General features: G+C 48.2%; 9 protein-coding genes across 9 annotated transcripts; 3 read left to right on the top strand and 6 right to left on the bottom strand.

Annotated features, from left to right (window-relative positions):
* Positions 1 to 411: 411 nt before the first annotated feature.
* Positions 412 to 1,331, bottom strand: N7510_010036 (pirin family protein; the record flags this gene model as incomplete). Its single annotated transcript, XM_056981961.1, has 2 exons — positions 412 to 926; positions 983 to 1,331. The coding sequence occupies 2 exons, from the start codon at positions 1,329 to 1,331 to the stop codon at positions 412 to 414; spliced, it is 864 nt and encodes a 287-aa protein (XP_056829797.1).
* A 670-nt stretch (positions 1,332 to 2,001) lies between these two features.
* On the bottom strand, positions 2,002 to 3,226 carry N7510_010035 (uncharacterized protein; the record flags this gene model as incomplete). The annotated part of the gene is made up of 5 exons (XM_056981960.1): positions 2,002 to 2,259; positions 2,311 to 2,777; positions 2,827 to 2,904; positions 2,955 to 3,160; positions 3,210 to 3,226. The coding sequence occupies 5 exons, from the start codon at positions 3,224 to 3,226 to the stop codon at positions 2,002 to 2,004; spliced, it is 1,026 nt and encodes a 341-aa protein (XP_056829796.1).
* A 1,957-nt stretch (positions 3,227 to 5,183) lies between these two features.
* On the bottom strand, positions 5,184 to 6,506 carry N7510_010034 (ankyrin repeat domain-containing protein; the record flags this gene model as incomplete). The annotated part of the gene is made up of 1 exon (XM_056981959.1): positions 5,184 to 6,506. The coding sequence occupies one exon, from the start codon at positions 6,504 to 6,506 to the stop codon at positions 5,184 to 5,186; it is 1,323 nt and encodes a 440-aa protein (XP_056829795.1).
* Positions 6,507 to 6,945: 439 nt separating this feature from the next.
* N7510_010033 (biotin--[acetyl-CoA-carboxylase] ligase BPL1) lies at positions 6,946 to 9,080 on the bottom strand (the record flags this gene model as incomplete). The annotated part of the gene is made up of 2 exons (XM_056981958.1): positions 6,946 to 7,693; positions 7,744 to 9,080. 2 exons carry the CDS (start codon positions 9,078 to 9,080, stop codon positions 6,946 to 6,948), a joined length of 2,085 nt encoding a protein of 694 aa, XP_056829794.1.
* A 771-nt stretch (positions 9,081 to 9,851) lies between these two features.
* N7510_010032 (putative mitochondrial genome maintenance protein Mgm101) lies at positions 9,852 to 10,787 on the top strand (the record flags this gene model as incomplete). Its single annotated transcript, XM_056981957.1, has 2 exons — positions 9,852 to 10,444; positions 10,514 to 10,787. The coding sequence occupies 2 exons, from the start codon at positions 9,852 to 9,854 to the stop codon at positions 10,785 to 10,787; spliced, it is 867 nt and encodes a 288-aa protein (XP_056829793.1).
* A 675-nt stretch (positions 10,788 to 11,462) lies between these two features.
* On the top strand, positions 11,463 to 14,038 carry N7510_010031 (uncharacterized protein; the record flags this gene model as incomplete). Its single annotated transcript, XM_056981956.1, has 3 exons — positions 11,463 to 13,337; positions 13,403 to 13,791; positions 13,924 to 14,038. 3 exons carry the CDS (start codon positions 11,463 to 11,465, stop codon positions 14,036 to 14,038), a joined length of 2,379 nt encoding a protein of 792 aa, XP_056829792.1.
* A 1,512-nt stretch (positions 14,039 to 15,550) lies between these two features.
* N7510_010030 (SDR family oxidoreductase) lies at positions 15,551 to 16,962 on the top strand (the record flags this gene model as incomplete). Its single annotated transcript, XM_056981955.1, has 4 exons — positions 15,551 to 15,845; positions 15,904 to 16,031; positions 16,079 to 16,255; positions 16,312 to 16,962. The coding sequence occupies 4 exons, from the start codon at positions 15,551 to 15,553 to the stop codon at positions 16,960 to 16,962; spliced, it is 1,251 nt and encodes a 416-aa protein (XP_056829791.1).
* Positions 16,963 to 17,248: 286 nt separating this feature from the next.
* On the bottom strand, positions 17,249 to 18,786 carry N7510_010029 (uncharacterized protein; the record flags this gene model as incomplete). Its single annotated transcript, XM_056981954.1, has 3 exons — positions 17,249 to 17,659; positions 17,722 to 18,256; positions 18,590 to 18,786. 3 exons carry the CDS (start codon positions 18,784 to 18,786, stop codon positions 17,249 to 17,251), a joined length of 1,143 nt encoding a protein of 380 aa, XP_056829790.1.
* A 1,453-nt stretch (positions 18,787 to 20,239) lies between these two features.
* Positions 20,240 to 22,193, bottom strand: N7510_010028 (uncharacterized protein; the record flags this gene model as incomplete). The annotated part of the gene is made up of 8 exons (XM_056981953.1): positions 20,240 to 20,451; positions 20,552 to 20,836; positions 20,903 to 20,983; positions 21,037 to 21,381; positions 21,451 to 21,685; positions 21,754 to 21,795; positions 21,855 to 21,938; positions 22,008 to 22,193. The coding sequence occupies 8 exons, from the start codon at positions 22,191 to 22,193 to the stop codon at positions 20,240 to 20,242; spliced, it is 1,470 nt and encodes a 489-aa protein (XP_056829789.1).
* Between the last annotated feature and the right edge of the window lie 138 nt (positions 22,194 to 22,331).

Raw genomic sequence — 22,331 nt, 5'->3', positions numbered from 1 at the left:
TGGCAAATAAATTAGACAAACTGATTAATAACAAATGACTACATGACCTTTCCTCTCATCGTCACTATCCACAAAATGTGTCCAAGCCAAAGGTGTAAGTATAGCACTGACACGGGATTTCTCCTCCGCGCAATTATTGCTTATCTCGCAGGTGGAGGGTATGCCGATCCCGTAACTATAAAATGAAAGCTGTTAGCACCTTATATGTCTTATCTAATAGCCAAGTTACAGACCAATGCTTAGGATTGCAGTACGTGATACTTCTGGCGCAAAACACAAAGCACGTTACGAGTCTTAAATAATGATACGGGACAGGGAGTTGGGCGTATAGCTGGCATAGAGCAGGAAATCAATGCCTTGTTCGTCTAATATAATCTAAGAAGATTGAAATATGTTGACAGAATTTGCTTCTCAATCACTGTCGAGCACAATCACCTCCGCATCGGCTTGCCCAATACTCTCCACACGGAGCATATCGCCCACGTTGACCTGGGTAACAAAGGCACCGTCTCCCTCCTCTAAAATGGCATCCTCGCGACCGTCGAGTTTGATCTTAGACATACCCTGCTTGGTCATAGGCAGATGAATGTAAACCTTGCGCATCTTCCTCGAACTGACGACTCCGCCTGCGCCAACGCTCCACTTGAATGTGTTGTTGGGCTCAATAATACCAGCACCCATGACAAAGTCTGCGTGAATGGGAATCGTGTCAGCAATTTTTGGCATCGCAGCATCTTCCTGTGCGGGTGTGGCTTCAGGGCCGGCGGCGAGTGGCGACAGGATAGGAACGAAGTCTTTGCGCTTAGCTTCCTCGCTGAAGCTCTTCGTGTGGTACTGGGGCTTGAGGCCGTGTTTCCAAGGAAGGGCCCAGATTTGGAGAAAGTGGACCGGCTTGTTGGACTCATTCTGCTCCGAGTGGGCAATGCCTGATTCCCCGTTAGTTCGGGTTTGTTAGGAAATTTAGCCTTCAAGGAGAGCTTACCCGTTCCGCCAGTAGTGAACTGCACATCGCCCCGCTTCATGCGATAGAACTCTTTTCCTTGCGCACCTTCGGCACCCTTCTTAATCATGCTGTCGCGGTGCGTGAGCTCTCCACTAAGGATGTAGCTGAAGATCTCTGCATCACGATGAGGATGCGTCGGGAAGCCATTTCGCGCGGCAACGCGATCTTCATTTAGAACCCGGAGACTTCCAAATTGCATGAATTTGTGGTCATGGTAGCCGGCGAAGCTGAAGGTGTGAAAGCTCTTGAGCCAGCCGCCATGCTCGGCATATCCGCGCTCGCTGGAGCGGCGGAGGACGATCTTGGCGCTGGCGAGTGGGTTTGACATAATTATTGAGTGTGATTCTTGTGCTTCTTGGTGCACAATGCTTTAGAAGACAGATCGGTTGAAAATTATGATTTTTCCATTTCTAAGAGGGAAAGAAGGGGCTTTTAAAGGTATGATCAGGTTCTCTAGAGGGTTCTTAAAATATCGCACGGATTATGGCAGCATTATCGATGTATCATTAAGCAACAGAATGGCACTAGTCCTAAAACAGTATAGTTCGCCCTAGTAATGCTGATGCATTGCTGACCCCCGATGTCTAAGCATGAATTGGCACTTAACTATGAACTGACGTAATTTGGCAATAAAAAAATAGAGGGCAAAACAAAGCCTTTCTTGAATACCGTCATTCTGATTGAACTCGGAGATAACGTGCACAGCATACATGCCTCATCAATAGGAGGAGAGTAGGGGCGGGAAGAAGGACGAGCAAAACGGCGAAAACAGCAATAAGTTGAAGTGGCGATGGCGAGGGCTTTAAAGACCACGCATGGGTAGCTTAAGAAGCCGTAAGGGGACGATTCACCAAACAGGCACGCTAACCCGGATCGTAATTTGGCATCACCGAAGACTACGGGAGTATGTACATTTATGCCTGTAGGGTACATAATAGGGTAATTATGACAGCATTCTACAATCGAGACTGATAAACAGCACCATCTTTGAACTATATCTACACCAAACCCAGACGAGCTGCTTCAGCACGAATTATTGCGGGGATATCCTTTTCCAGAGAGTCGGCCTTTGGAGCCCACCCCAGACGCTGTAAAGCACGCTGAGAGCGCTGCTGTGCATTGGTGCCCCAAAGGATACCGGCATGCTCAGACAGCTTTTCTGCCTCATCATAGCTGATGCTCTTGACCGACGCCGAGTCCGCTAGGCCGAGGCCATGCGCCGCCTGAGCCACAAGCTGTGAGACCGTTCCAAAGCTCTGCTGGGGTTATTCATGTGTTTGAATGTGAATATATAGTAGCTAACTTACCAGCAGGTCGTTGTCCCTATCGTTGCTCGTGAAATACAGCCCATCCTGATTCCAGAGACCACTATCCTCACCCTTAACGGCCTTCTCAACCAGTCGTATGACAATATCAGTCAAGTCGAAGATGTGGATATTACTCCATGTGCTTTCACCCTTACCGACTTGCACAGCACCCCGGTTCTGCAGAGTGACTCTTACCAGTTCGGGGACCTGCACGCTTCGCTGATTGACCGGCCCTCTCGCCTGGCCATAGATCATCGGTCCAAATATCAGAGCCGTTTTCGGGCCGTTGACATTGTTGAGAATAAAATTATCCAACACTCGCCGGTCAGCGTTCTGACGAACGATTTCACGAATCTCATCGGCATTATCGATATCACTGACAACCTTATCACTTCTCTCTCCGAAACGTTCGTTGATAATATCAGGAATTGCGAGAACAGTCGCGCCAGAAATTTGGATCCAGTAGCCTAGAACAAATTAGTGTATTTCCAGTCCCTTGAAGCACTAGGTGCTCACCAGGCTTGGATCCAGTGCGGCGAGCCAGACCAGCGGCAATTGCTTTGGCACTTTTCATATGCCTGTTGCTGGCAGCGTCTATATATTTAATGAGAAGCTTTCAGTCATACGGGGCTAACCCAACTCACTGATAACAATATCGGCATGAGCTACCTCCTCTTCTATGAGCGATGAGGAGTCAAGATCTCCCAAAACAGTACGGACATCTGGATATGCCTTCGAGACCGCAGCCGCTTTGGCGCTGTCTCGAACCAAGACACTGCACTCATATTCTGGATGCGCAGATGCGAGGGCATGCAGGATATCCCCGCCAATGTATCCCGAGGCGCCTGTACTGTTGAACGATGAGCATACGGCTACCACGGAAATTCTGTAGATCTCACAGAAAGATTCGTGTCATGTTTTCTGGTTTTCAATTCTTTTGCGTGGACAGAATTTGAGGAAGTTGAATTGCGGGGAAAAGCCACAATTTCAGCTGGTTGTTGAAATACGAGATTTCCAATCACGCAAGCGATTCCGATGATAAGCGCTTCATTGAGCCGAATCCATGCCCCGAACAGGTTCAGTAAACCAGTTCCTTCAGGTCGAGGTAGAGCACGACAGGAAGGCCCTTACGACCATTGCACCTATATAAGGAAGATGATGGGTACTCAAAAATCGAACGGTGAAGCCCTGGCAACCGAAAGATACCGGACAAGACATGCAAGCGTTTGACCCACGGAACGGAATCAGTTGAGAACGAGGTAGGCGGATCGGGTCCGTGTTGGAGTAGTAGCTTTATCATGGCCTTGCGGTCAATCATGTTGCTCTGATGGTTGATCCGCACTGCAAGGATCAACGGGCTCATATATGGCCCGTCGACTTCGATATCTGCTCCATTTCTGAGCGCCAGTAGAGCAGTCTGCCGTCATCCACGTTTTGCACCCATTAAAGGACATTGCTTCGGCTGTGCTGGACACTATGCGCGTAGAGGTAATCCACCAAGTGCGGGGAAAAGCGGCGATTTGTTTGTGCCAGTGCATTGATCCAGCGCTCTTTGGTGAGCACGTCTGTAATTTCCGATATCAGCTCGTTTGGTAAATTTAGGAGGGACACCGTGGAATTTGAGCTAGACAACATATCAGCGGGTAATAGCTCAGGCTAGATATGCCATATGTTACTAGAACACCAAAAAGGTAATAATTGTGGGGCAATATTAGTGAAGAAGAAGAAGAAGAAGAAGAAGAAGAGAAGGAGGAGGAGGTCCAAGAGGGTATGGTGGACAGCACTGTGTCATATTCAGTTTCAGAGGTAGCTTATGTTGGCCTCTTACCTACTCCTTTCGCTTTCTCTACATTTTTCTTCTTCAACACCTACCCACTCGCATCTTCTATTTCCTCGCCAAAACTTCGCTCCCACCTATTCTCATCTTGACTTTGGAGTCCACCTCAATCTGATCCTGATACATTCACAATGTCTCTCCTCAAAGTCCTGAACTTGTTCCTAGGGTCCTACCGCCGTGCACTGTTGTTTAACCTCTGGTGAATGCCCGGGTCCACGAGACATTGTGAGTACGTCGTGAATACCGACTCCCTGTCGAACTTTGACATGTCTGAGGGCAACTCACACACGATCAGCATGGTCATTGCCCTATTGTCCAGACAACATCGGCCAAACACGCCTACCTTACCGCCGTCTCCAAGGATCTCTTCAATTAACACCGGAAATATCTCCCGTCACTCGCTCTGTTTATTGCAGGCGCTGCTAGTCTAGAACCACGGAGACGGCTGCGCTCTCGGCCACACCCTCGCACAGCCGGTATTGGGCCCTCGTTGTAAACCTGGGCCATTAACCTACACCCTCGCCGACTAGGCTACCGCGACACGGTCAACAACAGATACCACCTGTGCAAAGACATTCCTGATGCGCGGTACGCCAACAAGCTACTTGACGAAATCTCACTACACATGGCAGCTCTAATCCAAAGAAATCTGTTCTCGGACTTCTCGTTCTAAATGGCGCATATTGGAATCCGGAGGATAAAACTGCCTTAATCAATCGGACTATGCGCCACCTAATCATTGTGAATCAATCCAAAGGATTCTTCATACCATCGGCATACATATTCAGCTTTCCCAATGAATCCTCGATGAACTAAAAAGAAAAATTTGATTTTTTTTAAACTATGAAGTAAATATGCGCTAGTATGCAGAAACTAACCCCCTCCTCACCCCCCACCAAACGGCGGACTGAAAATACTTGAACTCCCGTTTGTGTAAATAAATTCCCCATTCCCTTTCTCGTCCCACCATCCATGAAGCTCTGTCACAAAAGAGAGAAGGTGTGACAAAAGTCGCCAGTGTCCCTCATAGAAAACCTCAGGTTCTCTGCCGCCTTTTGGCAATAAAATCTTTGACTGACTGATGAGTTCCGACTGGCGCATAATCCGATGGGGTTAAGCCACTGATATCCTTAGGATTCGAGTGTGCACCATGGCGGAGGAGAAGTTCGATGATTGGTTCACTCCCGGCCGCAGCTGCCATGTGCAACGGAGTTCTGCCAGAATGGTCCACATACCCAGCATCTGCACGTAGCTCAAGAAGCCGTTTAACAACAGTTTCATTACCGGCTTTGGCGGCGAGATGCAACGGGGTATTTCCTTGGATATCGGGGACGCATGCTTTTACGCCCCTACCAAGTAGAATCATACCGAGAGCTATAGATCCAGCTGCAGTATGCAAAGGCGTTCGGCGCTCAGAATCTTTGGTTTCGGGATTAGCACCTTTGCCAAGAAGGAATAAAGTAATGTCTTGGTCGTCACGACTAACGGCGAGATGCAATGGCGATCTGCCCTGGGCGTTCTTGGCTTCAATGTTTGCACCGTAGCTAACGATAAGCATGACGAGAAATGCGCGCCCATTTTCAACTGCAACATGCAATGCAGACTTGCCGTTTTTGTCCGTATGCTGGAGGTTGACTTGGTGCTGAAGCAATAGTCTGACAGCATCCTCATTGTAATAGCGTATAGCGTGAATGAGTGGTGTAGTGCCATCATTATCGGCATGCTCTGCATTAGCACCGCGTTCCAAAAGGAGTCTGAAGACCCTCCGACGAGTAATGGTCCACGTCGAGATGAGATCATATAGCGGTGTCTGGCCAGACCTGTCGATAGCATTTACGTCCACGCCTTTTGGAGAATCAATAAGAAGACGAACTATTGGTAAGTAGCTAAACCGTACCGCCCGGAATAGCACAGTCTCGCCTTGATTGTTTCTGATGTTTGGATCGGTTCCATTGTTGAGCAGGGCCTGAACAAACCCCATGAGCCTGATGTGGGAGGCCGACCACAGGAGACTTTCGCCGCTGTTGTCTGTGCAATTGGGATCGGCCCCCTTTGCGAGAAGGAAGCAAGTCATTTTTAACTGCTTGCCTCTCAGTGCGAGAGCTACAGCTTGGGACTTTTGAGCATTGACGTCTGCTCCATTTGTGATCGAATTTGCAGCGGTAACCGTATTTCCATTTTTGGCGGCCCAGTAGAGTGCGGAGGCATTGTGGTGCCGAACATTGTGCGCATAGAGGTAGTCGTTCAGGGCCGAGAATAAAAAGCGATTTGTTCGGGCCAGTGCACTGACCGACTTTTCTCTGGGGAGCTCTTTTGCAATAGCAAATAGAAGCTCGTTTGGTAGGTTGAGGAGAGACATGGTGAGTGGCTCAGGGTAATGGCCAATGAGGCGATAATCAATGTGAGACTGAGGAGAAGAGAGATATTAGAGATGAAGGGGAAAAGGTTTGTAAAGTAGGTATCGAGATGAATCGTATCGAGAGAGGAAGATATCGAGAATAAGAGAGTCGAGAAAAGATTCGAGAAGAGAGTCGATAAGGGGGGAAGAAGAGATCAAGAAGAGGGTCAAGAAGAGGCCAAGAATATAAGAGTAAAGGGAGTAGAGAAGAAGTTTGTACACGAGGGCTTTTCAGCAGTTCTCTTACTCGCGCAAACCAGCAGCAGGTAAAATATAGCATATCTCAAACTAAGTGACTACCAGCGGACTTCAAACCTACACCTTCCGCTTCACCAATCCTCTAAAGAAATCAAAGCTATTACTATCACTCTGCAACTGCCACACCCGGCCAGTCGGCCGATCACCCCACCCTAGCTCCTGCGCCAACAAAAGGCCATAATCTCGAGTGATACCCTGAATGCGAGCGCGCGCCGCCTTCTTCCTCCAGAGTCACGATCTGGTGCATGTGCAGCCAGTCCTCGTAGTACATGGTCTCGAAGCCGTGGTCGAAGCCCGTGCGCAGGAACCGGGTGTACAGTTCTTCGAAGGTGGTTAAGATGCGCGCGAGGAGTTTCTCCAGCGTCACAGGTGATGCGGCTACGGCAGCAGGGCCGGCGTAGCGGGATGCAAGTGTCGTTAACGCTGTTGTCGGGGAGGCGTTCGTGGCGTTGAGACCGATCCCCACAACGGAGATGTATTCGTTTGCCATAAAATGGGAGTTTATGAGGATGCCGCAGATTTTGGTGTAGCTTTTTTGTTCTGGGTCGGCCGGGTCGAGTGCATCTGCAGTACTTGTTAATTTATGGATATGTGGGGAAGGAAAGAGGTAACTCGTACAAATGTCGTTGGGCCATTTCATCTTCACGGGAATCTTCTCGTATCCCTTGGCGTAGCTCTTGATGCCCTTTACCACGGCCATGGCAGATAGATATTGAATGAATACCACTGGTGCGGACTGGATCTTCTCGATCGGATGGCGCACGATTGTCGAAAACATCAGCGCGCCAGCAGGAGAGACCCAGACGTTTGAACCTCGGCCCCGTCCGGCAACCTGGACAGTTGCCGTGGCGGTGAACCCGTGCGGTAGGCGGCGAAGAAGCTTTGTGTTTCTATGGCTGATCAGACGATATTGCAAGAATTGAAAGTGTGAAAGACTTACTTCTCCAGAATCGTGTTGGTGCTGGTCAGCACCTCCCCGTACAGAAGGTTGGACCCAAACTGCGAGGCTCCTTCACGGGATTCAGACTGGTAGTGGCGAAGGTTGGCGTAAAATGCATGGTGATTGAAATATGGTGTGAGCTTCGATGATGGAAGGTCTTCATGGATCACAAGCCGCTTGATGATGGCCTGATAGTCCACGATTCCTTCGTCCTTCTTGGCTGATTCAACTGGTAGAGATGCTTCCAAGTCACTCAAGTTCCAGGTGCCAGGTCGCTCGATGCGGAAAGTGTCAGTTTCGTCTTTTAGATATTCAACATCTCCTTCGTGGGTCAAGGCATCTGCCATCAATGCCAAAATCTCCAAGGGTCCCTCGGCGTCCGAGCCAGACATATGCAAGGAAGATAGCGAGGGAACCGTCGTGGTGTCTTGGGAGATCTGCAAGCCCAGTTTGGATAGACACGACTTCAGGAAGTCTGTTCGCTCCTTGTCATCAGCGGCAATCGCATCTACCACGCCCGCAAATTCCGGATCGGCAGCCTTCGGGTCAAGATTCGCAGCAGCAAACTCTGGATGTGGCCCCGTCAGAATTGCTGCCCCGTCCTCAACCTTGCAGTACACAATAGCTGCGGCACCATCTCCCGGGTCGACGTTGAGTTGCTCGCTATAACTGGCCAGTACCTCGACTCCTTGGTCCGCGAACTTGGATGCATCGACGAAGACACCACCGCCATTGTAGTAAGACCGAAAGTGCTCCGGAACAGTGCCAGAGCTCAGTGACTCCTTCGAGACCACAAGGTCTGCTGCCCGTGCCCCTGCTTCGCTATGGTAGACGAAGCCCGGGAAGGCACCACCACGACAAGTACCCGGATAGAAGCCGAGTTCCCGATCCCCAATAACCTCCATCGTCTTATCACCCACCTCAAATTCGCAGCGCTTGCACCCATAGTATCCACCAGCACACAGACCCAAGTATCTTCCGCCTCGGCGCACGAATTGCGCAATGCGCCTGTTCCCTGCGCCGTTTAGCGTACGACAATACCCCAGATCCGCGCCCCCGGGGATCACCAGCAGGGCACAGGTAGCCATCCATGGCTCCTTGAGGAGCATATCACCTGTGACCGGGATGACAGCATAGTGGGGAGCGAGCAGGCGGCGCAGCGTGTAGAGGCAGTGGCGGACCGAGTCGACGGTAGTTCCGTTTCCTGTAGCCAGCGAGGCATTGCTGGTCAGAAAACGGCTGAGTTGCCAAGCAGAGTGGGTGAGCGAACCAGAATAAACGAGGACATTGAGTCTTTTGCCAGTTAGATTGGCGTCGTTGCCAGTGGGCGTGGCCATTGCCGCGTAAGTTGTTGTTGGAGACGAGAAATTGCTGGGCCGCCGATAAGATAGAGACGGACGATCATCACATCGATGCCAGCTGCGTTTTTCCCTCTGTCATCTACCACTCTCGCCATGTCAAACCATGTGGAGCAGCCTCGTGTGGCGACGGAGGATGATGATGAGCCCGATGAGTGGTAATTGGGTCCTTTGCTGGTGGTTTGGGGCGTGGGCTGACGGGAATTCTTTCACGCAGGGATAAGCGGATCTTCAGCACTGGGTGCGCAGGTAAGCCTCGAACAAGAAACCATGGCATGAACCAACTGCTGATCGTTTGCAGTTGAGCAGGACAAGATGAATGACTGCTATTTTGCAAAGAAGGACTGGCGGGAGTGTAAGAACGAGGTGAGTGGATGTCGAGGCGAGGTGTCAGCATGGACTGTTAGTCCGCTTGAAGCTTTTCCCAGACTGTTTCCTTCATGATAATCAGTTAAAAGCCTTGCATACTCTCGCAATTCGACGGTCATCCACTGACGAGCAATGCAGATGGAAGCCTTCCGCGAGTGTTGGAAGCGCCAGGGCAACGACCAGCGGACGCAGACCAAGGATGCATAATTGATACCTCTTACAATAAAATTTCTGTTTATCCTTTTACCAAGGAATAAATACTCTCTTCTTTCCCATTAAATGCATACCTGTTATAGATCATGGACATTGCACCACGTGACCAGCTCTCCTTTAGCTCCAACTTCACCTCACAGCATCACTTCTTCCCCAACAACAACAACCATGTCCGCACTAAGCAGATGCCGACCCTGGCGGGCAATTGATGTCCTTCAACAGTCTGCGATCTCATCGCGAACCATTCGAGTCCCGCGCAATCCTCTCCTCCAGCCTCTGAATAATTCCACCGCGAAGCGCGCGCTCAGCTACACCTCCAGACAATACCAAAACACCCAAGCCCAACCTACACCCCCCTCAACAGAACGCAAAGAAACCATCCCAGCAGATACCCCGACAAAGCGCACAACGGCACCAATCCCGAACCGCCCTACAGCCGACAGCATCTCCAAGACCGGGCTGGACGATAAGCCGCTAGAGCTGGAAAATGCCCCCGGGGAAAAGATTGACTGGACGCGGTCCTTTCATGGACTCAGCGCGGAACCTTTTGCTAAAGAAGCGGCAGATATCCTCCTCGCAGAAATGGATCCCCAAGATGTCGAGATCAAGCCCGATGGCATCGTCTACCTCCCCGAGATCAAGTACCGCCGCATTCTGAACAAGGCTTTTGGACCGGGTGGATGGGGTCTTGCGCCACGGGGTGAGAGTATTGTTACCAATAAAACTGTTACAAGAGAGTATGCGCTTGTCTGTAACGGCCGGTGAGATTTATCTTTTTCTTATCTTTTGAGATCAGGGCAAGGAAATGCTAACACAACCTCAAATGAAAGACTCGTTTCCGTCGCCCGCGGTGAACAGGACTACTTCTCCCCCGACGGCATCCCCACCGCAACGGAGGGATGTCGCTCCAACGCGCTGGTGCGCTGCTGCAAAGATCTGGGCATTGCGAGCGAGCTGTGGGACCCACGTTGGATCCGGAAGTTCAAGGCGCAGCACACGCGCGAGGTGTTTGTGGAGCATATGGTTAACAAGAAGAAGTCGAAGATTTGGGTGCGCAAGGAAGATGCCGTTTCGTATCCGTGGAAGGAGACGGGGAGTAAATAGATATTCTTGGTCGTGTGTGAGGACAATTTACATTCCATCTTCTTCTTGCTTATTATATTCATTAGTATAATGTGTTTGGTATTTTTTGGGATGTCGGGAATGACATTTATATCTCGACTCGATGTGTCTCTTCCTCGTCATTTGTTTTACTGGGGGCCCTGTTTGTACTTGTGGTCATAACCCAGCCCCTCCCATGCCTGCTCTCTAGATTCTCCTAGTTTCAGACATTAGCTCCTTCAGGCAAGTCTCGGCGCGGTCTCTCAAGCTGCAGACTCATCCGTGTTTGTGGCTACTTCGAGTAAGTGAGTGGGCCATGACAAGGGGCCATAATCGGGGTCCGACACACTAGACATCGCCATGTGCGCTACGTTGGGTGCATTGGGCAACATAATATGTGACTGCGCCATATAAAAAAGCAAAAGAGTGGGGGCTATAGCAGGGGTATACTGAGGCCCAACAAACCAGAAAGAATAGACTAATTTAGCGCAGCGAGCACCATGCTACATGACTGCGCCGCACGAAGAAGCGAATACCCCTTAATTTTAGAATGAACTCATTTAAATGGGGACGTTGGGTATGCCCACGGGGGTGATAGGGAGTACCTTCTCTGCTATTGCCCACAATATTTCAATCTATATTTACATCCCGTGATTTATTTTACGAACAAACATCAAGATGTCTGACGCCAAAAAACAAGAGCAGGCTCTGAAACAACTTCAGGCTGAACAAAGCTTGCTTCTAGACAAGATAGACGAGCTACGCACTATTGGTGTCGGTACATTTGTGCAGTTGCCGCAGCTCATCGTCTGCGGCAACCAGTCCAGTGGCAAGAGTTCTGTTCTTGAGGCTATTTCACGAGTAAGCTTTCCAATAAAAAGCACTCTTTGTACGCGATTCGCGACTGAAGTGAGCCTACGTCGCCACCCAACCGCCCGCTTCAAAGTCACTATCGAGCCTGGGCCGTCAAGAAAGAGTGATACCGATTGTCAGAAACTCCGTGCTTTTGCCCCCGCTGCCCTTGATAACAGTGATCGCTTGCCATCATTGATCGAACAAGCAAGAAAATGCATGGGAATAGGAACGGAGATTGAATTTAGTGACGACATTCTCAAAATCGAAATATGCGGCCCCGATAAGCCGGACCTGACCCTGGTGGATCTGCCAGGCCTATACTATGCTCCTTCTTCCAATCAAGGAGAGCAAGGGGTCGCTATTGTGCGCAATCTCACGGAGAGGTACATGAAAAACAAACGCAGCATCATTCTAGCTGTTGTGTCTGCAAAAATGGACTACCATGTTCAGGAGGTGTTAGAAATTGCCAAGAACTTTGATGCAGACCGTGAGAGAACGATGGGCATCATAACTCAACCTGATACCCTCGAGGTACACTCAGAGGAGGAAGGATCTTGGTTGAAAATGGTTAAAAACGAAGAACTTCAACTACAGCTCGGGTGGCATGCGCTGCGCAACCGATCTTTTGAAACTCGTGATGTATCAGATGACGAGAGAGATGAACAAGAGAGAGAATTTTTCAACCACGGAAAATGGGCCTCGATTGCGAGAGATTGCGTGGGAATTGACAGCTTACGGCGTCGACTCAGTTCCATTTTGCTGAAACAAATTCGTCGCAACCTACCGGGACTGATAAACGATATCAACGCGATGGTATCTGGCCTTGAGTCTAAACTGGCTAAACTCGGCGGATCTCGATCAACCCTTCAACAGCAAAAGGGCTTTCTTCTAAGCTTAAGCAGCAGCTTTGAGCACATCACTGAACAGGCACTGAACGGCATGTACACTGATGACTTTTTTGGGAGCTTGAAATATTTCGGGCAGCCCAGTACTCAATATGATCGTCGTTTGCGGGCCGTTGTTCGTCAGTTAAACGAGGATTTTGCAGCTGTCATGGATCATTACGGCTGCCAGCGATTTATCGTTGGCCTCAACGGGGCGAAGTTCCCAAACTACTCCCCCTCAAGCGCCCTTAGGGGTTCCAGGAAACCAAAGTGGGTAAGCCGATCTCATGTGGAGGATGAAATCAAGGAGCAAGCACGCCAAAATCGAGGAATCGAGTTACCGGGAACCGCTAACCAGCTCTTGGTTGGTAATCTATTCCGAGACCAGTCCAATCCGTGGGAAGAGATTGCTCGAAATCATTTGATGAAGGCCTGGGACTCTGTGAGCTTCTTTGTAAACCTTGTGCTGCAGTATCTCACAGATAAGCACACCTGCCAGTCGCTGCGGGCACTCATTCTTGGCCCTGAATTAGACAAGATGAAAGACCAACTATTGTCAAAGCTCAAAGAATTGACCGCGTACAACAAGCGAGGTTATCCACTGCCACTAGGCAGAGATTTTCTCACAAGAATTCAGAAAGCTAGGAATGACCGCCAGGTATCTCTGTTAGAACATGAGCTTCAGTCAAGACTACCGCGCAACGACAGGCAATTTACCCTTGAAATGGTTCGGCAAGCGTCGCAGAAGCTGGAATCATCTAGTGACCAGTTTGCTGCAGCTGAAATCATCGACCAGATGCAAGCATATTACGATGTGAGTCGACTAAATAGATAACTTCCACAAATATTTTGTTGCTGGGAGGAAACTGACAATAATAGACTGCTATTCTCACCTTTGTCGACAATGTTGCAACCCTTGGGATTGAAAACTGCCTTCTTGAACCTTTGAAAGGAATTTTTACCAGCCAAACAGTTAACAATATGGACGACAAACAAGTTCAGGACCTTGCTGCTGAGCCTTCTTACATCATGGAAGAAAGAATCCGCTCAACCGTCCAGCTAGAAAAGCTAAAAGCGGGTTTGCGAGTCTTGAATCAATTCAACGTGCCAATGACCCCCGTTCGGCCAGCTCATATCAATTTTACCATGGAAACAAATCTGCCTGAGAGGAAAGCGGAAACTTTTAAACCTAGCAATTTATTTAATGTGCCTACCCAAACTTTTGGTAAGTTGCCAACTAGCAATGACGAAGACTTGTCTCTAATGGGGTCAGCAACATCAACTGCAACATCAACTCGCACATCAACAGCTTCTGCTTCAGGCTCGGTCTTTCCTAGTATACCAGCCCATTTTTCAGTCAATCCATTTCAAACATCAACACCGAATATAGCATCTTCCAGTGCACCGTTAGGCCCAAGCATCAGCAACCGCAAGCCAAATCTGTTTGGATCTCCTCAGCAACCTCCATTACCAGATTCCTCTTCTCGAAAGGGCTTGTTTTCTTCAGATCAGTAAGTTAATAATGATAGCTCACAGAATGTGTCTTGGTAGATAGCCGATCTGGCATGAAGGAAGACAGCCCACGCTATCAACAGACACAAACGGCTCTGCTCGGCAGATGTCAAGGCTTTATCGAGCACAGAAATCATGCAGTTTTTATTTCTCTCCTAATTGCGTTTTTCCTTCATTGTATTCTTCATTTGCCTTTCGACTCTGGTGTTATTGTTCGAAAAGATATATCTGGAGTGGGAATTGACTAGTCAAAAAACCTCAAATGCGAGCTGAGACAATCCAGGAATATTGGCTAATTTTAACGGACAATTCAATAGAGAAGCTTTCTATCAAGACAAAGAAGTCTCAGACGGTTTCCCACAAACTCGGAGATTCATGCACATCAGCTCTGCGCCGGAGTTTGTAAAGTTTTCGCCAGAAGTATGTGCGCAAAATAACTCGATGCAGCTCACGATTAACTAATATATATGTATAGGAAATTCGATTGCGGGCGTATGAATCAGTGAGATCTAACCAAATTTGATGATTTCGTTTGATAATTCAATTAATCAATAGTTCATTTGCCTGGTGTAGATTGCTTTAGATACACTCGCTATTCGGGAGTGCTGTTTGGCCTGCCTAAAAATTGAGAGAATGATCCCTAGAGCCCAACGTAATAGTCAAAGCGCCTTGTTTAAACTGTAGTACGTGTCCACTGTAGAATAAAATAATAACAAGGTAAATACCAAAGGAGAGAGGTGACCATCTTCCTCCTATCCCTACCGTCTAACTACATATCAGTCCTCACCACCCCACAATCAGAGGCATGTGATAGCCTTCCGATTAGATGGGGTATCGCGCCGGATAGACTACAGGACACCCATGAGGTTGAGCACTCCTTAAGGTCCCGCGACGCCGAAAATCTACAACCTCAATCTCTGACAGGAGCGAATCTGCGTTGTGTCGTGTTCTTCGTTTTCTGTCGGCTAGGGTACTGTTGTCATCTGGGATACTCTTGTCGTCTAGGATAGTAAGTATTGAGAACAGACCCTCTGCGCAACGATCTCTAGTCACAGACTAGTAGCGCTTTTGTTCTAGAGAACTCCTTTATGAAGGACAGCAGCCTTTGGCGACCTGCAGAGACACAGAGACGGGTGATTATGGTGATGAATACCAGATCAGCGTTCCGCGCGTAATGAATTCCCATGTAAGTTAGCAGTGAAATAAAAGGTATTTATAGCAAGGCTGAGCAAATGAATAACAGATTGACGTATCCACCAATGGAAAATGCGCCGCCGCGAGTCGATCTACGGATGAGAAAATAAACTCACCACGTTACGAGATAGCGCTTGTTGATTTCGAACATGTGGGGCCACTAGAATGACTCACGAAGGCTCATCACGAAGTAATTTTTAAAAAGGCAAATCAGACATCGCGCGCTTAGTCACTTGAATCTGGCCGTTCGGATTTAAGAAACCATGATCCTGCCTTCGGGGAGCAAACCAACTCAAATCGCTCGGTTTATTGGTATTCACAATGACTGAGGGTTCCCATCATGCCATAGTTTTTGGCGCATCGGGTCTAGTTGGGTGGGCTCTAGTGGACCAGCTCTTAAGTTCTCACCCATATGCTAGATCTTTCTCTAAAGTTACTGCTGTCACGAATCGCCCGCTCAATTTGTCTGAGACTTATTGGCCTGAACCGGACGATAGTCATGAGCTGCAGCTTGTATCAGGTATTGATCTTCGGCGTGGTGATAGGCCTACGTTGGCGGATTCTTTGCTAGAAAAGGTCAAGGACATTCGAACTGTTACCCATATATATTATTTGGGTATGTCAGTGGCAATTTCAGTGTTCCTCCGAAGTTCAAACAAATTGACTTTTGAAAGTATTCACCGCAATTGATGATGATATCGAGGAAGTCGCAACCAATCTGCGCATGTTTCAGAATGTCATCGACGCGCACAACTCGATTAGTCCCAACCTGCAGTTTGTGGCATTTACCGGCGGTACGAGGGTAAGTACCACGAAGAACGAAATTATTATAGCCTGCTAATTATCTAGGGTTATGGCATTTATGCCCCTGGTGGAACATTCACGCCTCCCTTGACGGAGGATATGGTGCAAAATCTCCCACCTGATCACGCTAAGACAGTCGTATACCCGGCCTACCGTGAGCTGCTTAGCGCAGCGAGTGAAGGAAGGGACTGGACATGGTGTGAAGTCTGTCCAGATGCAATTGTGAGTCTTCCTTTACCTTCCCCTCCCCTTCCCGAGCCTAACTAATCCTACTCCAGATCGGCTTTACACCAAATGGTTCCCAGTTCAGTTTAGCACTACATTGGGCTCAGTATCTTTCTTTGTACGCCTATAACCATGGCGTTGATCTGGATGGGCAAGTCACTAAAGCAAGGGCCGTTGAGGTGCCTTTCCCTGGCAATGTTGCCGGAGCCAACTCGTTGTTCTCTCCTGTGTCTAGCAAGTCTATCGCCCGCTTCACGATATATGCCTCAATCAACCCTGAGACATGCGGAAAGGGACAGCTATTCAACATTGCCGATAGCGAGACACCTTGTAAATATGGTCAGCTCTGGCCCCAACTCGCGAGATGGTTCGGTCTTGAGGGTGTGGAACCCACAGAGAACTCGCAAGCCCTAAAGAATAGTCTGAAGGTGGGCGAACTTCCTCAGACTACCCCCACATTGACGCCTGGAGAATATGTCGCAAAGCATAAAGATACCTTCGTTGGGTGCGGACACTTGAATGCTATCAGCGGGGGTGTTGGTGCTGGTAGTCGGCAATTAGATAGCGTGGGATATTGGTTGACTTTCGACCGGCAAATGAGCTTGACGAGGTTGAGAAAGACAGGTTTTGAGGGGGACAGAGATCCGATTCAGGGCTGGTTGGAGAGCTTTGAAATGTTCAGAAAGGCTGGTTTGATTCTTTAGGGGATGAATGTCGGGAATATATATGAGTGATAGTAAGACAATGAGGTGAATGAAGCCGTTTGAAGATTGAACGCCGCCACCGTCATAAACAGTGGCAGAGCCTAATAATTGTACGTAACGAGAGAATTGTTCTTCCCCCCAGTACTTGTTGTTAAAGCAGCGAAGTCAGCATGAAACTGCTCATCAAACACGAAAATAGGCTTCAAATCACCATCCCACAGATTAAAACTATATTCCAACCTGCTCTGCTTAAACAATACAGCATATTAATTCTCTTGTTCATCAATTACTTCTCAATCATCCGCCCAAGGCTATCATCAAATTCCATCATTGGCTCTGGTGTCTTCGCCGCAGCAATGATGTAATTCCCCAATAACCTCTCACGAAACGCCGCTTCGCAGTAAGTAAAATAGTATAGCCACTGCCGACGAAACATCTCCACCTCCGAATCCGATTCCTCATGGTGTTCGTCACGATAGTCCAATTCGATTGATTTCCAATTGTCAAGGAAGTTATTTCGCCATGCCGACAGTGTCTTCCCGTAATGAGGGCCGATATTCTGGACGGAAGTTACCTCTAGGCTTCCGTCAGAGCCCCGGTGGAGGGAATCGAGGAGCATGTGAATGGTTGGTAGGTAACCCCCCGGGAAGATGTAGCGACCGATGAAGGTCGGGACATTGGATTTGGTCTCGCGGAGCTGTGAGTGAACTAGTTAATTTACTTTGACGGTAATTAGATGCAAGAGAATCATATACGAACCGTGTTGGTCATGGTGATCCCATCGATGACCATCAATCCATGAGTAGGGTGCAGAAGCCGAGATATAATTTCAAAGTACTGGTCCAAGTACTCAGGGCCGACATGCTCAAACATTCCTACCGAAATCACACGGTCATACAATAGGCCATCGTTATCCGGCCCAGATATATCCCGATAATCGCAGAGGAGTATTCGCACCCGATCCTCTAGCCCAGCCTCCTTAACCCTCTGATCCGCGAGGCTCTTCTGCTTGTCTGAGAGGGTCAATCCCGTCACTCGGCAGCCCGTTGTCTGAGCCGCTTTGATGGCCAAATCGCCCCATCCGCAGCCAATATCCAGAACATGATGTGAGGACGAAATCTGAGCTTTGCGGAGGAGATTCCTGACCTTGCGGTTCTGCGCTGAATCCAGTGACTCGAGTGGATCGCCTTTCCAGTGGGCACAGGAGTAATTCATGTCTGAGGAGAGGAATGCAGCGAAGAGTTGGTTGGATACATCATAGTGCGCCGAGATATTTTGGCGAACTTCCTGGATGCTATTCGAAGGTTGTAAAAGCCATGCAAGACGGGGTAGGAGCTGAAAAATAAGCTTTCCGGAACCCAGGCGGTTTTTGTTTTTGATATAGATCTACTCCGTTTGTTAGACTGTCCAAGAGAGTGATTGGGGGCTATGAATGATCCATGTTCATGGCAATAAATGCACATACCTCAAATAATTGACCCAGGTCGTCACAGTCGACTTCCTGGAACATATATGCCTCTGAAAACCCCTATTTGAAATGATGAATCTGGTTAATGATACCATCTTGACATTTGGATCCAATAAATCGTGCCATACCAGGTCAAAACACGAACAAATCCTAACCCACAGTTTCGGACTTCGGACATTTAGTGTAACTGTTGATTCTGGCTGCTCAGCGCCATCGATAGTTCCCACTTGAATCTCTTCTGGCGGATCCTGATACAGGAGAATAACCTTGAGCTGTGCACCCGAGATACGACCCAGGGAATGGAGTGCGAGTTGTTGGGCGTATGAGTAAACGAGAGACGAGATTGTGGAAGCCATAGAGCTAGACTGTAGTTCAGTGACGACCTTTCCTGGCTGCTTCTTCGAAGACCTCCCGTTAAAACAGTAATGGCTTCATCGGATGTTTCCTCAAGGCCTCCTGTCTGTAGAAGAAGACTACTGAAGGACCGACATGCAAGACTTCTGGGTCGTCACACGGAGATCATTGAATCTATTGTACATATATATTTCTCTTTTCTGTTCTTTTTTTTGAGTGTTGCAAGCGGCCATTCTTATAACCATGGACAAGACGCGGTATGTATGACGTATATCATGTGGCAGCGAGTGAATGTGGGGATTGAGTGACAGGGTAAAGAGTAATCATTTACAGACAAACCCAAGTGAGTGAAGATTGTCCTGTTTCAAGTTGTAGTGCCCTTTTCTAGAAAGCAGATATCACCAAAAGTGACACCTGATGATGAATAGATAATAGCGCCGACGGTGTCCTGGAAATAATTTTGGATTTCAGAATGCCTAGAACATGACAGCCGTAACGATACTTCCGTATAGAATATCAAGCTAAAAGCTCAAAGTGGTTTTCGTCATCGGCCTCGTTTCTGACCAATGACGGATTTAACGAGACCCGCACACTCCCGTTATATACTTCCAAATGCGGCGAAACATCAGCATTTTTTCGTCAAGCCTTGGCAACTGCCACCTATACACGCAACCTGTCCCTCTCGCATGCCTTCAGTGACAAAGAGTGCCACTCACTAGCATATTTCCGTCATTAGTGAGCGGTGAGAGGGCTACGTATAGTGGGTACTCAAACCTGACCCCTAGTTTCCACAGTGGCATCGTACTGGCTACTTCGTCTCCACACATTAGACTGGGCCTGATGCTGACTTCCACTTAGTTTATCTCGGTCGTTCTCGCTGGCATGAATTATCTTTTTCTTGCGCGTATAAAAATGTACCCTTTCCTGTGGGAAAGGCTGGTTGTCGGTTATGTGACGTATTGCTGATATTTTGCTCACCTGTGCCAAGATAAATGCAACTAACCATGCTCGACAGCCATGAAGACATTTAACAGACAGACGATGGAAAATTTTGCATTTATCTAACAGTTTTGGTTTCACCCTACGCAAACCATCCATGAGAAGGTTGAAACTCGCACTGGCCCAGTGTCTAGAGAGTGAAAGGAGGGTCTGATAGGTAGAGACTAAGCAGATCAGCGAACGGGGCAACGGCGTAGAAGCCCTGTATCAAGCCTGGTCAAAGCGGCCATCGCATTCACAGTGGTCATATTCCCCACCCTTACACATGCTTTTCGATTTTCTTTGCTGAGGCTACAGGAGAAATGTAATAGAGAATATCCGAATAGTTTTCCCAGCACTTTGCAATGTGTAGTTCACGTATCATTAGCGCAGATTTTATGTACAGAACAGAGTAGAGCTACTTGTGCATGATGCGGGTTCACATCTGCCATCTAACGTTATCCATCCAGACAATCTTTAGGTCAAATAAATGAAGTCCTCAGCGCGGTCGTCCCAGTCTTCGCCCATGCATGTTTGTCCATTGGCCTTTGCCGCATTGCGGTGCTTGTAAACTATATGCACCAAAGTAAACAAGATCATAGCGACAACTAATGTGCCAAGGGCCCACGCATTGCCTAAGTAGTACTTAGGCTTGTCCTTTGAGGGATACAGCTGCCCTACCACAACTCCTGTTGTTTTCTCAAGTCAACATTCAAATTCACTAGTAATTTGATTCATAATGTGAATGTACGATGTTGGAGGCATGTAATTGGAATAGGGATGACGTACCAGCCATATCTGTGATAGTCAAAGTAATACCCATGGTGGCACCCCTCTTCCCATCCGGCGCAGAATTTATAGACGTCCAAGACAGATTAATTCCTGCTATAATGTACATTCCTGTGGTGATCAGGAATGTAGAGAAGTATTGAACCCCAGCGGGAATAGGACACAAGAGAAGCAAGTATCCCAAAGCAGTGACTGGCGTGAAGCTCATGACTGGAATATACCGCTTTTGATAGCGATCGGCAAGATATGCGACCAAAATATAAATGAGCGTACCCCACAATTGAACTGAAATTCGATTAAGCTCTATCTTGAATGCTCATGGAGTCCCTGATTGTCTGACGATAAACGTACCTGGGATAGTGAGATACTGCGCCTGAATGCTGCTAAAGCCAAGCCCATTTTCAATAATAATCGGCAAGAAATTGTTGAAGCCTGGAACCACATCAGCTAATATTCGGAAAATAAACATATGTTGCAGTCTGTACTGTAGAGTGGAGTGATCACACAAAACTGAAGACAGCCGTGTAACCATGTCTTGACGTCTCTCGCTGCCCACCAAATATGTTGGAAGCTGAAGTGTCCTCGGCCACCACTATATTGATGCATAGCTTTTGCGCGGTTCCGCATGGCGATTTTATCCTCATCATTCAAGAACCAGGCGGTCTCGAAAGAGCCTGGAACAATCCAATAAGATGCGATCCCAAACACGATCGTGACAATTCCTTCAATGATATAAACCCATCTCCAGCCCTCCATTGACGCAATTCCATCCATGTGGTAGATTGCAAAGGCTAATAAACCACCGAAAGCTCCGGCAAGGGCAGATGAAGCTGCATATTGTCAGTATGTAGTCTTGCACTGATAAACCGTCCAAAAGCTGATGAACACGGGCAATGTACCAAACAAAAATGCCATACGGACAGACAGCTCCTCACGCTTATACCAGTTGGCGACGAATAGAGCAAGGCATGGGAATAAGCAGCCTTGAAAGAGGCCTAAAATCAGTCTCAGTGCTGCCAGCCCACCATAACTGGTTACCCATCCGTTCCCAAGAGTAATAATTCCGAAGGCAACTGTGAGGGCCGGAAGAACACGTTCAAATCTCCATCGCTTTGCGACCATTGAGATGGGAAGCTTTTCCCCGGCGCATTGTTAGTCGGGTTGTTTATAATTCTCGTTCTAGGGTCATGATCCGGAGATACCTCTGATAACACATAGAAGACATAGAAGATGGATACGGTGACCTTGGTGACATGTTAGAAAACAAATAGATCTCTAAGAGCCAGCAAATTATCGTACTCACATTTAGCTCATTGCCTTTTAGATTCAAAGCCTCGGTCATTCCTTGGGTGGCGGCAAACCCGATGTTAGATCGGTCAATGTAAGACTGAAGAATACTGTATCAGCCATTGGCTCGCGAGACTTCTTTTAAGCACGCAGAATGGAATTTTCACACCATGAAATTGAAGGCACCTATCAAGGGCGCTATGACAAGGTCCAATTTGCGCACACAAGTTCTTTCCATCGCCTCAAGGCGAGCTTGATCGACCTCGGTGGAATCAGCCATCTTCATCTCGGAATGACTAGTCTCGGTATCGGGTTTTGCCTGGGCTGAAATGGAAGCTTCATAACTGTCGGCCATGATCAATGTTTTGCTGCAATTCTTCCAGCGAAGTGTCTTCAGTGTGATTGTCAGAATGCAGACAAAAAAATAAAAACGGAGATGAAGGAAATAAGTAGATATAAAGACGGACGCAGCTGGTCAAGGCTCACGAGGGCG

This window comes from Penicillium lagena, assembly GCF_028827675.1.
Source record: "Penicillium lagena strain IBT 129212 chromosome Unknown utg000007l_segment0_segment0, whole genome shotgun sequence".
Taxonomy (NCBI): domain Eukaryota; kingdom Fungi; phylum Ascomycota; class Eurotiomycetes; order Eurotiales; family Aspergillaceae; genus Penicillium; species Penicillium lagena.
Note: the sequence above shows the minus strand (reverse complement) of the source record. Positions and strands in the feature narration are given on the sequence as shown.